This window comes from Carassius carassius, chromosome 17 (genome assembly GCF_963082965.1).
Source record: "Carassius carassius chromosome 17, fCarCar2.1, whole genome shotgun sequence".
Classification (NCBI taxonomy): Eukaryota; Metazoa; Chordata; class Actinopteri; order Cypriniformes; family Cyprinidae; genus Carassius; species Carassius carassius.
In genome coordinates, this window is record NC_081771.1 from 930,001 (window position 1) to 943,847 (window position 13,847).

General features: G+C 36.1%; 1 protein-coding gene across 2 annotated transcripts in view; it reads left to right on the plus strand.

Moving 5' to 3' along the window:
• Nucleotides 1-73: 73 nt before the first annotated feature.
• kif5ab (kinesin family member 5A, b) overlaps nt 74-13,847 on the plus strand; it is a 43,650-nt gene continuing 29,876 nt past the window's right edge. For both annotated transcript variants that reach the window (XM_059570347.1, XM_059570348.1), the window contains exons 1-8: nt 74-463; nt 7,811-7,898; nt 8,730-8,803; nt 8,989-9,093; nt 9,211-9,259; nt 11,019-11,074; nt 12,453-12,540; nt 12,758-12,882. In XM_059570347.1, coding sequence (XP_059426330.1) covers nt 335-463; nt 7,811-7,898; nt 8,730-8,803; nt 8,989-9,093; nt 9,211-9,259; nt 11,019-11,074; nt 12,453-12,540; nt 12,758-12,882 — 714 coding nt within the window. In that variant the 5' untranslated portion in view covers nt 74-334. The remainder of the gene's footprint in view (nt 464-7,810; nt 7,899-8,729; nt 8,804-8,988; nt 9,094-9,210; nt 9,260-11,018; nt 11,075-12,452; nt 12,541-12,757; nt 12,883-13,847) is intronic.

Here is a 13,847-nt window from a genome sequence, read left to right on the forward strand (position 1 = left end):
CCCGCCCCCTGTCAAATACCGGCCAATAAGAGCGCCGCGGTGCCAAGCGCGTGTGTCTCCGTATCCCTGCAGCATCACGCTGCACTTCTGCAGCACAACCTCGAGAGAGATTCACAGAAACACTCTTGACTTCACTATCATCCTCGCGGGCTTTAACGACGGATTCGATTCGCAAGATGTTTTGATTCGCAGAAGATTCATTCGGATCATTCCTCCCTATTGTCTCGCCTGTCTATAAACGCCATTCATCTACAGAGGACAGCGCGAGTTACTCATCAATCAGAAGAGAAACGCATTGTTGTATCTGAAGGCGGCTTTAGTGCAGCATCGCAGGATGGCTGATGTCAGCGCAGAATGCAACATAAGGGTGTTGTGTCGCTTCAGACCCCTGAACCACTCCGAGATCCTCCGAGGGGACAAATACATCCCCATCTTTCAAGGAGACGACACTGTCATCATCGGGGTAAGTTCATACAAGTTGTCCTCTTGATATCCTAAATGTTTATCAGTAAAGTGACGCAGATGGATTCGAGTCCAGATCTTTTTATTTTTAAGTTTCTTCTTTACATCATCTTCATTTTTTAATGAAATACTCGGATGCATGTTTTGGATTTGAATGTTTATGCATGCACACGAGTGCATTTATAAACATCATAACAATATCTCACTTGAATGAGAACTTAAAGCAAATTTATTTTATTTTATTTTATTTGTGCCCTTAAAAACACATGGGAATTATTGTAGAGCTGTTCCCAGAGGAGTAAAAGTGTATCACACACACACACACACACACACACACATATATATAATGGGCTTCACCATCTATCTGCAAGAGCAATGACGCAAAGACAGCCTGAAATAAAGTGTTTGTTTTATGTGCTGTGGTTATGACTCATGGTTCGAAAAAAAAATGTGTGTGGGAGAATTAGACCAATGAGGATTGAGTAACTTGTATTAAATCAAGGGTTGTATGCTAATTCAGTTGCTCCCTGTTCTACAGAAGAGTAAAATGACAGTCTTGATGCAAAATCAGTTGCTGCAAACCTTGTTTAAGAATAATCAGGATTACGTTTACACTGCATCTGCAATCCTGGCTTTAGCTTAAAGGAAGATTAAAGAAATAGTTCAGAAAAGAATGAAAATCTGATGGATATGTCCTCATCCTCAGGTCATCCGAGATGGTTTCATCATCCGATTTATGGACGCGGATTTTAGTTAAAAACATTTAATGCTGGATGTGTTTCAGCTTTGTCTTCTCCAGATGTTCACTGATGGACTGGAGTGCTGTGGATTACTTGCTGTTTGGACTCTCATTCTGACGGCACCCATTCACTGCAGAGCATCCATTGATGAGACACTGATGCAATGCTGCATTTCTCCAAACCTGATGAAGAAACAAACTCATCTACATCTTGTATGGCCTGAGGTTGAGCACATTTACAACAGATTTTAATTTATGGGCGAATTGCTCCTTTAACAAATCTGTTGGACCTTAAAACCTAAATCAGTAGTTCATTGGCTCTAAACTTTACTTTCGGTCATTATTGATGTGACCCACTCTATGTGTGCTAAAATGGCCACAACTGCACAAGAGTAGCTGAAATACACTGCAGCTCCTCTGGGAGTGTGAATGCTTTCAGACGCACACATTGATCTCCTCGGCAGCAATATAACAGCATTCGCAGCTCTCATAACCGGCTCCCAGAGCTGCAGCAGCACAAATAGATCAGCCTCTAAAGCTCAGATTAAAGATAGCGTGTCGGGAAGTAAATATGTGCCAGTGTCAGTGTGTTAGCGCGGGTTTGCAGTTATTGATGATGTGTGTGTGTGTGTGTGTGTGTGTGAGGCTGACGCTGATAAATGGGTCACTCCTGTAATGTTTGAAAGCTTGAATATAAATGAGCAGATGCTCACGAGGACACACAGGGACATCAACTAAGTTTGTTTTCATAATTTAATCATCTTTTGAAATGTTTATATTATCAAACTGATGTGTGACCAAAGAGGATGCATGTTTTATAGTGAAACAAACCAACTAACATCACAAAAAAAATCACTAAATCCATTGATCCTGCTGTAAAAAAAAATTTGTTCTAAGGACATTTTCCTAAGGCTCCCATTAAGTTATGAAACATTATTTATGAATGTTCAAAACATCCAGTTCTTTAAATGTTTTAGAACGTTTGTTACCCATTGTTTAGGAACGTTCCATTGTATCATTTTGCAAACATTATCGGAATGTTACTTTTGAATGTATTCTGAACATTCCGAAACAAGTAACATTGAAAAACAAAACAAATGTCTTAGATGTTTAAACAAAATTCTGTGAACATTGCGTCAATGTATTTGTGCAAACATTTTGAGAACATTATTAAAAGCCAGATAATTCTGAACAGACATTCAATTGACATTACTGGAAAAAACTTTGAGAAAATCTTGCTACAATGTTCTGAGAATGTTCCCACCAAAATGATGTCACTTCCTGGAGGATTCTGTCATTAAATAATCCTGAATTTGACAAAACACTGGCCGGATAGAAAGTGATATATAAAGTAAATAAAGAAATCCCTAATGAAAACAATATTGCCAAGAAAGTTTTAGTGCAAAATAAACATCCACTCAAACCAATGTAGTGAAATTATTTAAAGTGAAGCCTTAAACCTAAAATACGACTTAATTTATCTAATATCTAAAAAAATAAATGAAGGGAGCATTAAAAACATTCTTCATAATAAGGACCCAATTGCACTGACACGGCTGATAAAACCCATTTTGCACTTGCTGGTTTCAAATGAACGTCACAGCGTTCACGTTCTCTTTCGTTCCGCACCGTCTTCAAGGCCAGGCAGGTTTTTAATTACATTAATGAGCTATAAAGATAAATGATCATTGTGTGCTGCTGAACTCTCGAGTGTCATTAGTGTAGAAATGATTTCTGCTGATAGATTCATATCCTGACATGCATCAGAAGTCAGAGGAAGGTGGCTGTCGGCTTTGATTATGTCCACAGCCTTTAAGAGCATGCAGTATACAACCTGAAGGAGACACTGTGTCATGCACGCTGCTTTGTTGTCTGGTGTGAGGTCAGGAGGGGATGTCAGGAACAGATCGATGCTGTTGTGTTTGTAGACGTGTGATGGATGTTGATATCAGAGAGAGTTCTGGTTGGGCTTCACTGTCAGTCAAAACATCAAAATGTGCAGAACCTTTCAGCTCGATCTTTGCAAAACCTCATCTGACCCTTAAAATGAGTTTTTGTTGTAACCTAATCTACTGTACTACAACTAACATGTTGTTTCAGTCATGTTAAATAATATTTTTGGCTTGAACAAAAGCTGTTCATTTAGATGTTGCAAATTATTAAGTACATTTGTTGAAATAAATTGTTAAATATTTCCTTGGAAAATGCTGCTTAATAAAACATCAGATGCAACAATATCAAATGGTCAAATGGATTCAATGTAAGAAACAAAAACCTGTGAAAATCAATATATATATATATATATATTTTTTTTTTTTTTTTTTTTCATATGCAAAAAAACGAAGTATATTGCTGCAAACCTTCAAAGCTGAAATCAGAGACCCTATTTAAAGAGAATTTAATGGAGTTTAGCTAAAAGCCCTGCAGATTATTGCTCTGCTTCATCCTATTTTTGCTGCGTGGCTCACGCTGATCTCAGCAGAAAACCTGTTTAAATTCATTTGTGTTGATATCATGAAATAGATGTGTGACCTACTCGCGTATTGCTGAATCTCTGGCTTGAGGCAAGTTCTACACGCAGTGAGAAACAGATAACACTTTCTATTGCAGTAAATCTAACTGAATTCAGATGATTTATAGCTGTGTTTACAGTCGCAGCCTATGGTTTAGGTTCTATTCCTGGTACATTCACCCAAAATCTGATGAAAATGTGTTCACCCTCAGGGCCATCCGAGATTTGGATGAGTTTGTGTCTTCATCAGGTTTGTAGAAATGTAGCACTGCATCAGTGTCTCATCAATGGATGCTCTGGAGTGAATGGGTGCCGTCAGAATGAGAGTCTGATAAAAACATCACAATAATCCACAGCACTCAAGGCCATCAGTGAACATCTGGAGAAGACAAAACCTGAAACACATCCAGCATTAAGATGTATTTAACTCAAACACATAGAGTCTATAATCCATAATAACACTTCCTCCAGTGAAAAGTGTTCTGGCCTGAATCAGGAGAGACATCTGTACAAGCAGTGTTTACAAGCCAAAATAACTCTAAATAAATATGTGGCTGGATTTTGATGTGAGAGACAACAGGAGATGCACTTTTACACTGGCACACTCCTGAACAGCATATTATAATTTATTCTCTGTGTAGGAACCCAAAAGCTACTTAGTCATGAGCTCTTCTGAGTCAAAGCTCAACACAAGACAGTTTTGTTCCCATCTCTAACTTTCAGTGAATCTGATGAAAGCTCAAGACTCGTCAGTGACCTTCATCCTCCTCATCTAAGAGATGTCTGCTGTCCGTGTGATAGCTGCTCTGACACTAAATCAGCAGCCGCTGTAGAGACATTTAATGAAAGTCAGAGATATGAAGACGAAAGATAAGAATGCACCAGAAAGTGTGTGTGTGTGTGTGTGTGTGTGTGAGAGAGATAGAGTTTGGGCTACTCTGCAGACAGATCAGTTTACAGCAGCAGCACATAATGCATCTCAGCTCAATATTGCTGCTGTCTGCGCCGCTCTAATGCAGTTCAGAACAAGCTCTGCTCGATACGCAGCTGTCTGCACATGACATATTCTATTCATCTAGTTACAAAGCAAGAAAACATGTTTGTGTTAGACAATTACGATGTGGATTTTTGTCTTTTCATTGAGATCCAAATGCAATATATGGCATATATTATATTGTGACATTCCTATATTACATATAAGGGGATATATATAATTCAAACGTGTACATTCTGTGCATACATCAAGATTATAATATATTTAAAATCCCCATAGTATTTATATATATGTTATTTCTATATGATATTTTGTATATTTTATGTAGCAAATTTTTTAAAACAGCATATATATATATATATATATATATATATATATATATATATATATACAAAATATGTTTGTTTTTGTATTTTTTTGCATATTTTTAATTATTTAAAAAATATACATATTTATCTTTTGTTTTTACTTATATAATATAATGTATTAATGACTTATAGGATGGATCACATACATGTACATGACAACAATGTATTGCTCATAAATATAAAGACATATCTGTATAATCTGCACATGCTAATCTATGAAATTGTTCCAAATTCTAATATGTTTTTACTTCACTTGATAATACATTTAATAAAATATTAAAATTTAATTGGAGCACAATGATGTTTCACATCATACAATCACTATTAATAAGGATTCAATTATGAAAATAGGTTTATTTTATTATTATTTATTTTAATCAGCATTCTAAAATTCCTGAAATGCATTCAAATGTTTTTATGCGTACTTCATTTGGATTTCAAAATGTGAATCTGTTTGAATGAATATTCAAATGTGACATTTTTAGAACAGTTTCTGCTTCATTTCCATTAAAAAGCTCTTCAAGCCTCTATAAGTCTTGATCTCCATGCCAGAGCCGCAGGGCTCTTTATCAAGCGTACATGAAAGAGCACACACACACACACACACACATGCACATGCACAGCTAACCGGCTCCAGGTCTGGTAGTCACTGTTAGTTAAGGCACTGGTTTAATTAATGGCTCACAGGCCCATTCTGACAGCAGGGGAAATGCTTGATGTAATAAATATCTAAATATAATCATTCAGAGCTAGAGAAGATAATCCTTTTTAAAAGGGAAGAGATGATAATTCATAAGTGTTACAGGTGGTGGGTTCAATAAAAGTTCATCTGTCACCTGATGTCAGTGTAAAACTGAATGCTGAATGCTGAAATAAAAGCAGTAATGTCCTCCCACTCACTCATGCAAACACCAGCGCTGTTTCTGTGTCTAATGGAGCGCTCTGGGTTTTGTTGCTGGAGTTCGGGTGCATCTGCTTCGCTCTGATCCCGTGTGTATTTCAGCTCCCAGCGCGGCTGGTTATCCTGATCTCTGTGTGTGTGTGTGTGTGTGTTCAGTGTCACGCTTCGTGTCCCTGCAGAACACATTCAGATCACATCCTCATCTCAGATCTGCCCACCGTTCCCTTCGACTGCTCGCTTTTCTACCTTTCACTTCTGTTCAGTCTGTGCTTTTCTGTGGCTCTGCTCGAGTCTCTTGAGGGGAATATATCTGTTTTGCTAATGTTCCCATTAAGTTTTTATTTAATGCTATTTCTATCATTCAAAACATCCCGTTTTTTTACGTTTTAATAGTTTTTTTTTGGTTGTTATGCGAATGTTAAAAGAACATTCCATTTCGCCCAGTGTGGCAAAATGTAACATCATGTGAATGTTACGTTTGAATGTTCTCTGAACATTCCAAGAACTGCAACGTTTAAAAAGCATTAGATGAACCTCCAGGAATTTTTTTTTTTATTAATGCTGTATAAATACATGAATCAAATATAGAATGTTAGTAAGTTTTAATGTTCTTAAAATGTTATTTATTTAAACATTGTTTATGGAATGTTTTATTTCAGAAATGTTTTAGTTGGACAAAAAACCCCTTTTTAAATGATTGATAAACTGACGATTTAAGTTGACCGAAATGTTTTTGTGGTAAACACGACAAGATAACTAGACATTTCAACACAATTTTTCTTTTATGCCAAAAATCATTAGAATATCATTAGGAAGTAAAGATCATGTTCCATGAAGATACTCTGTAAATTTCCTACCGTAAATATATCAAAACTTAATTTTTGATTAGTAATATGCATTGCTAAGAACTTCATTTGAACAACTTTAAAGATGATTTTCTCAATATTTAGACTTTTATGCTCCCTCAGATTCCAGATCTTCAAATAGTTGTATCTCAGACAAATATTGTCCGATCATAACAAACCACACATCAATGGAGAGATGATTTATCCAGATTTCAGAATTTCTAAATTGACTCTAATGGCTGGTTTTGTGGTCCAGGGTCACATACAGTATGTGCTGTGTGAACCGCAGCGTATGGATGTTTGGATGAAGCTGTTACAGAGGGAAATCCTAATGACAGAGCTTTGCTGGACTAAAGCTATTAGAGCGTATCCCACAATCCTTCACGCTCAGCTGCGGCTATTAATTTCATTTCTTGTGTAACTCTGTGCAGTCGTGGTATTATTAAAACAGATGTACACACATGAGGATCTCATCGCCGTGCTCTTGTTTTCTGATGCTCATTATGATTCCTGAGAGCACACACAGACATAAAGCAGTCAGCGTGACTCTATATTACAACACGACGAGGGACTGCGCCGCGGTGAACTCTCTGAGAGCTGAAAGCAAAGGTCAAGTGTTAAGTGTAAGACATGCATGTGTGCATGTCTGCTCTGGAGACTTTGATGTTCTTCTGAGGATCAGTTAAAGCAGACCGGGACTAATCACTGATGTTTTTCACATCTAATTGCTTTCATGTTAAATTATAACACACAGTTCTTCTATATGTCACATATTATTTCATGGGACGAGTGTGTTGTGTATTCAATCTGCAGTGTTGTTTATAAACAGATAGCCCCGCCCCTAAACTGGTCGAGTAGAATCTCTCAGCCAATGATGTGAGTCGGGGGAGGGGCCACTTGTACCATATTTATAAGGGCTCCGAAGGTTAAACTGGCAAATCTAAACACATAATTGTCTGTATATAACTGAATGTGTTTGTGTCTTACAGGGGAAGCCGTATGTTTTTGACAAAGTCTTTCCCACAAACTGCACACAGGAGCAGGTGTATAACATGTGTGCCAAACAGATTGTCAAAGGTGAGATAAGTATTAATTCTATAACAAATATAAGAGCACACATTATTTCTTATAAATTGCATTTGATCTGAATATCAACATTTGTCAGATTCAGTCATTGGAAACTGTTAACTGATTTCATTTTTTGGGAAAAAAGTGATGTGTGACATTGTATAGAGTTGAATATCAAGGTTTTTGTGTCTGTTTGTTAATGAGGGATTTGAGGATTTGTGCAGTAAGCGTTATAAACATTTCTATTTATTATTATTACTCTTAATTTAATTCTTTTGATTTTTAATATGAATTTAATGGAAATTAATTATTTCATATTTCCATGATTTACATCTTCACTTTCATTTAAGCGAAGTGAACTCAATAAAATTTGTAGTGATGCTATTATGACATGTCTTCAATTAAAATATGAGCAATTAAACAAATGACTGTAGCCTTTTTAAATCATAGACTAATTTTACCTTCCAGATTAATCTCATTTAGTGCGATTATCTGTCTTCAGTTATTCAGTTATTCAATGAAAATATTAAAATATGAAAATTTTAAAACCATTTTAAATAGAATAGATGTCTTAGAATTTGTAATCAATGATACTTTTTAAAAAAATGTATAAAAAAATATAATAATATCAGAAGTCACTTATACATTCTGTAAAAGTATATTCATGAATTTGACATTTTGTGACTGAATTGGTAAATGTTTCTATTTATTTCCTCGAACACATTGATGATACTTTGTATCATTCTCCTGCGCAGGCTACACTTAAATCTAAATCTGTTACAATTTAAAAGTAAATCCCTAGTTTCGAAGCACTGATGGTGATGATGTTTCTCTCTGCAGATGTTCTGGAAGGTTATAACGGCACCATCTTTGCGTACGGACAGACGGCTTCTGGTAAAACCTACACTATGGAGGTAAAACAGATCTCTACACTACTCTGTGCTTTAATTATTAAAGAACAATTAGCTCAGAAACCCTCACATCGCTCCAAAACTGTAAAACTCACTTTATTCTCTGGAACACAGAAGAAGACGTTTAGCAGAATGTTCAGATTAAATAAAACACACTTAAAGTGTGCTCACTGCTTTCTCTCTCTCAGGGAAAACTGCATGATCCGGACGGAAGGGGAATCATCCCGAGGATCGCTGAAGACATTTTTAACCACATTTACACCATGGACGAAAACCTGGAGTTCCACATTAAGGTGAAAATAACAGCATAATATCAAGACGTTTATATGTACAGATCGTTCTGTTTTTTTTTCTAGTGAAGACATGAAATCTAATTCCAGCTCATTAGCTGTTCTCGTTTCTCTCTCAAGGTTTCCTATTTTGAAATCTACATGGATAAAATCCGTGACCTACTTGACGGTGAGTTTGCTGTGTTTTGTCTCGGCTCGACCTAAATACAGACTCTGTTTTAAAGCATTTTCTCCTTCAGTATAAAGACTTTGCTATATATAAAATGCATTGATATCATGAATTGTTGTGGGTATTATTTATTTAAACTGGAGCATTTAATTGACTTATAAACAACTGCTATTTTAAAATGTAATTGCATTTTTATTTACACTATCATTGAAAGATGTAGTAAGACTTTTTCTTTTTAGAAATGAATACTTTGATTCATTAAGGCTGCATTAAATTGATCAGAAGTGACAGTAAAGACATTGATAATGTTACAAATGTTTTCTATTTCAAATAAAATCTGTTCTTTTCAACTTTCTAATCATCTGTGAATCCTGAAAAATAAAATGTATGACCGTTTCCACAGAAATATTGTGCAGCACAACTGTTTTCAACATTGATAATAATCAGAAATGTTTCTCGAGCAGTAAATCATCATATTTTCATGATTTCTGAAGATCATGTGACACTGAAGACTGGAGGAATGATGCTGAAAATACAGCGGAGCATCACAGAAATAAATTACACTTTAACACAGATTCACACAGAAAACAGATGTTTTAAATGTAATAATATTTTACAATTTTTACAGCATTTTTGATCAAATAAATGCAGACTTGGTGAGCAGAAGAGACTTCAATAACATTCCCAGTCTCAAAGGTTGAATGGTAGTGGAGGTCAAGATAAAGAGAGACAGAGAGAGAGAGAGAGAGAGAGAGAGAGAGCGAGGGAGAGAGAGAGAGAGAGAGCGAGGGAGAGCGCTAGAGTGAAACAGAGAGAGAGAGAGAGAGACAGAGAGAGAGAGAGAGAGAGAGAGAGAGAGAGAGAGAGAGAGAGAGAGAGCGAGGGAGAGAGAGAGAGAGAGAGCGAGGGAGAGCGCTAGAGTGAAACAGAGAGAGAGAGAGAGAGACAGAGAGAGAGAGAGAGAGAGACAGAGAGAGAGAGAGAGAGAGAGCGAGGGAGAGAGAGAGCGAGGGAGAGCGCTAGAGTGAAACAGAGAGAGAGAGAGGAGTAATGAAAGTAGAAGAGAACAGAACAGAGACAGATAGAGATCGTCAGACACTGAGGGGCCGAGAGAACGTCTCACTCTGTCTATATTTAATTAAAAAGAAACTGACGTTCACATATTCACTTTCATATCTGCCCAAACGCATATGAAGTTCCTCTCAAGTGTGTGTGTGTGTGTGTGTGTGTGTGTGTGTTGAAGGGTCGTTACATCATTGAAGTGTCATAAAAAACACTGAGGACTGTCAGTGCATTACATGTGCATGTGCTCATTAAAGGAATAATTCAGCCAAAAATGAAGAATCTGTCATCATTTACTCGCCCTCATGTCGCTCCAAACCTTCTGTCTTCTGTGGAGGCCAAAAATAAAGTGCTTAGCAGAAAGTTCATGCTAAAATGAAAGAAGCAGGTTTATTATAGTTAACTGAAACTAAAACCATAAAAAATTACATTTCATTACTTGAAATAAAATAATAATAATTAAATCAATCATAAAAAACCCCTAAATGTATTAAAACTGCTTTTATGATTTGCACAGTGGTTTTTGAGCTTACAGTACAAATCATTGTTGTGTTAAACATCTTGGTGACCCACAAAAGAAATGTTACACAGTTTTGAAACGACTGAATTTAACCCCTTCAAGCCTTGCAGTGCACGTCCAATTCTGTCTTTTATTCTTTGACTCTCATCCGCCTCTCTTTCTCTCTCTTTCTCTCAGTGAGTAAGACAAACCTGTCCGTGCATGAAGACAAGAACCGAGTTCCCTATGTGAAGGTGAGCAGAATCACACTTTAAAATGAGCTGCAATCAGAGCTTGCTCCAATAAACGAGCCACTTTCAGAACTCAGTACTTCCTCCCGTTCAAAAAGTGTCTTTACTGGAAAAAAAAAAACCTTGATAAAAATAATATAAATATTATCATTGCTCATCATATATCACATAATATATGGTAGATATATATAAAAAATATTATATTATTATTTAATATCATGTATGATATATTTTATTGGATTGGATCATATTAAAAAACATTTATCAAATCATATCATATATTGTGTCATATCATGCATGATTGGAAATCATATAACATATACTACTGCATCATACATTTTATATTGTATTATACCAAATCACATCATATAGTATCATAATAATGTATATATCATATATTTTATAATGTTGTATATTTTATTATCTCATATCATATCAAATGTAATCATCATCTATTACATTGTATCTTAAAATATCAAATCATATCCTATAGTATCATAATATTGTATAGAGCCATGCCTGAGGCACCATATTAATCATAACATATATTAATAAATCATGTAGTATCATAATCTTGTATCATATCCCATAACATATATCATGTGGTATCATCATATATCCTGTCATATTATATATTATAGTATAATAATATTGTATCATATCTCATACCTTATCATATCAAATCATATCATATATTGTATCATAATATTGCATATATCATATGTAGGAACCATGCTTGAGGCATCTTGGTAATCATATCATATATGAAATCATATAGTATCTTGTATCATATCCCATATCATACAGTATCCCATATCATTAATCACTGACCGTTGAATGATAAACAGATAATTTAATGAAATCATCTTGTGTCAGTTTATTACTATACTGTTATTACTGTTGAGAGATTGACAGTGAAATAACTGTGAGATCTCAGGGAGAACCTGCTATTATTAGATAAATACCAGCCATCACATTCAGGGTGTGTGTGTGTGTGTGTGTGTGTGTCTGTGTGTGTGTGTCTCTGTGTGTGTGTGTGTCTGTGTCTTTGTGTGTGTGTGTGTGTGTGTGTGTCTGTGTGTGTGTGTGTCTCTGTGTGTGTGTGTGTGTCTGTGTGTGTGTTTGTCTGTGTGTGTGTGTTTGTGTCTGTGTGTGTGTGTGTGTGTCTGTCTGTGTGTGTGTGTGTTTGTGTGTGTGTGTGTGTTTGTCTGTGTGTGTGTGTGTGTTTGTGTCTATGTGTGTGTGTGTGTCTATGTCTGTGTGTCTGTGTGTGTGTGTGTCTGTGTGTTTGTCTGTGTGTGTGTGTGTGTGTGTCTGTGTCTATGTCTGTGTGTGTGTGTGTGTGTCTGTGTGTGTGTGTGTGTGTGTGTGTGCTGTACAGGGCTGTACTGAACGTTTCGTCTCCAGTCCTGAAGAAGTGATGGATGTTATTGATGAAGGCAAAGCCAACCGCCACGTTGCTGTTACAAGTGAGTTTCTCTTACCCACAGTCACAGAAAAGCATTGAAGCATTGTTATAACTGCAACTGCAGGTTATGGGTTTGAATCCCAGCGAATGCATGAACTGATCACATGCACACCTTCAATGCAATGCAAGTCACTTCAGATAAAAGCATCTGCCAAATGCATGAATGTAATGTAAAGTTAAGACTCAAATGATCTGACTGCTGTGCTGTTGTGTGTCAGATATGAATGAGCACAGCTCCAGGAGCCACAGCATATTCCTCATCAACATCAAGCAGGAGCATGTGGAGACCGAGCAGATGCTCTGTGGGAAACTTTACCTGGTGGATCTGGCCGGGAGCGAGAAGGTGCTTTCAATCTCTCACATCCTTTAGCTTCACAATCTCATTAATGGCTTAAACATGTCAATAACTGTGTTTTTTAATGCACGCATTTTAATGAAAGCTGTGGGGTATTGCATAAAAAACGCTGAATGGAAATGCCAAGATATGCATAAAAAACATATGCAACTGAAAAGTAGGCATGCACATAAACTACAATGTGAAAACATTTACTGATTAAATTCTTTGATGTGCAACAAAAACTCATTTGACTTTGACTAACCAGTGGACCGATCTCATCACACACAGTCTCAAATGTTGTTTTATTAATTTTCTATTGAATAAATCTTTTAAATAAATTGGATTATGCAACATTTCAATAGTTCCACATATATTAAATTAGCAACTTTGGATGGAAACATTGCTACTCAACAGTATGCATACTGTAAAAATAAAATTTTTCCTGATTCAGCATCTGTATACACTGGAATGCTAGCATACTGCAGTCTTTTGAGCATTTTATGCATGCAGAAAATTCACAGTGTGCACATTATGCATGCTATAATATTCTGGATTCAGCCACCGTATGCACTGGAATACTAGTATACTGTGCAGAATGTACTACATACTAGTCAGTATTCTATGCATACTGAAAATCTTTGCACAATATGTATATTGCAAAAATAGTATGAGTGGTATGCTGTTTACAGTGGAATTCTAACATTATGCATACTGCACAAAATATGCTACATATTTTTTTATATTCCATGCATACTGCAGAAATAGTATGAGAAGTACACTAATGTTATATTGTAGATTCAGCCACACTGGAATACAAGCATACTGCACAGGATGCATATTGTATTACACATAATGTGCACAGTATGCATACTGAAAAAATAGTATACGTAGAATGCTAGTGTAATATTGTGGATTCAGCCATTGTATACACTAGAATATTAGCACACTGCATCCTACTCAGAATGCACTGC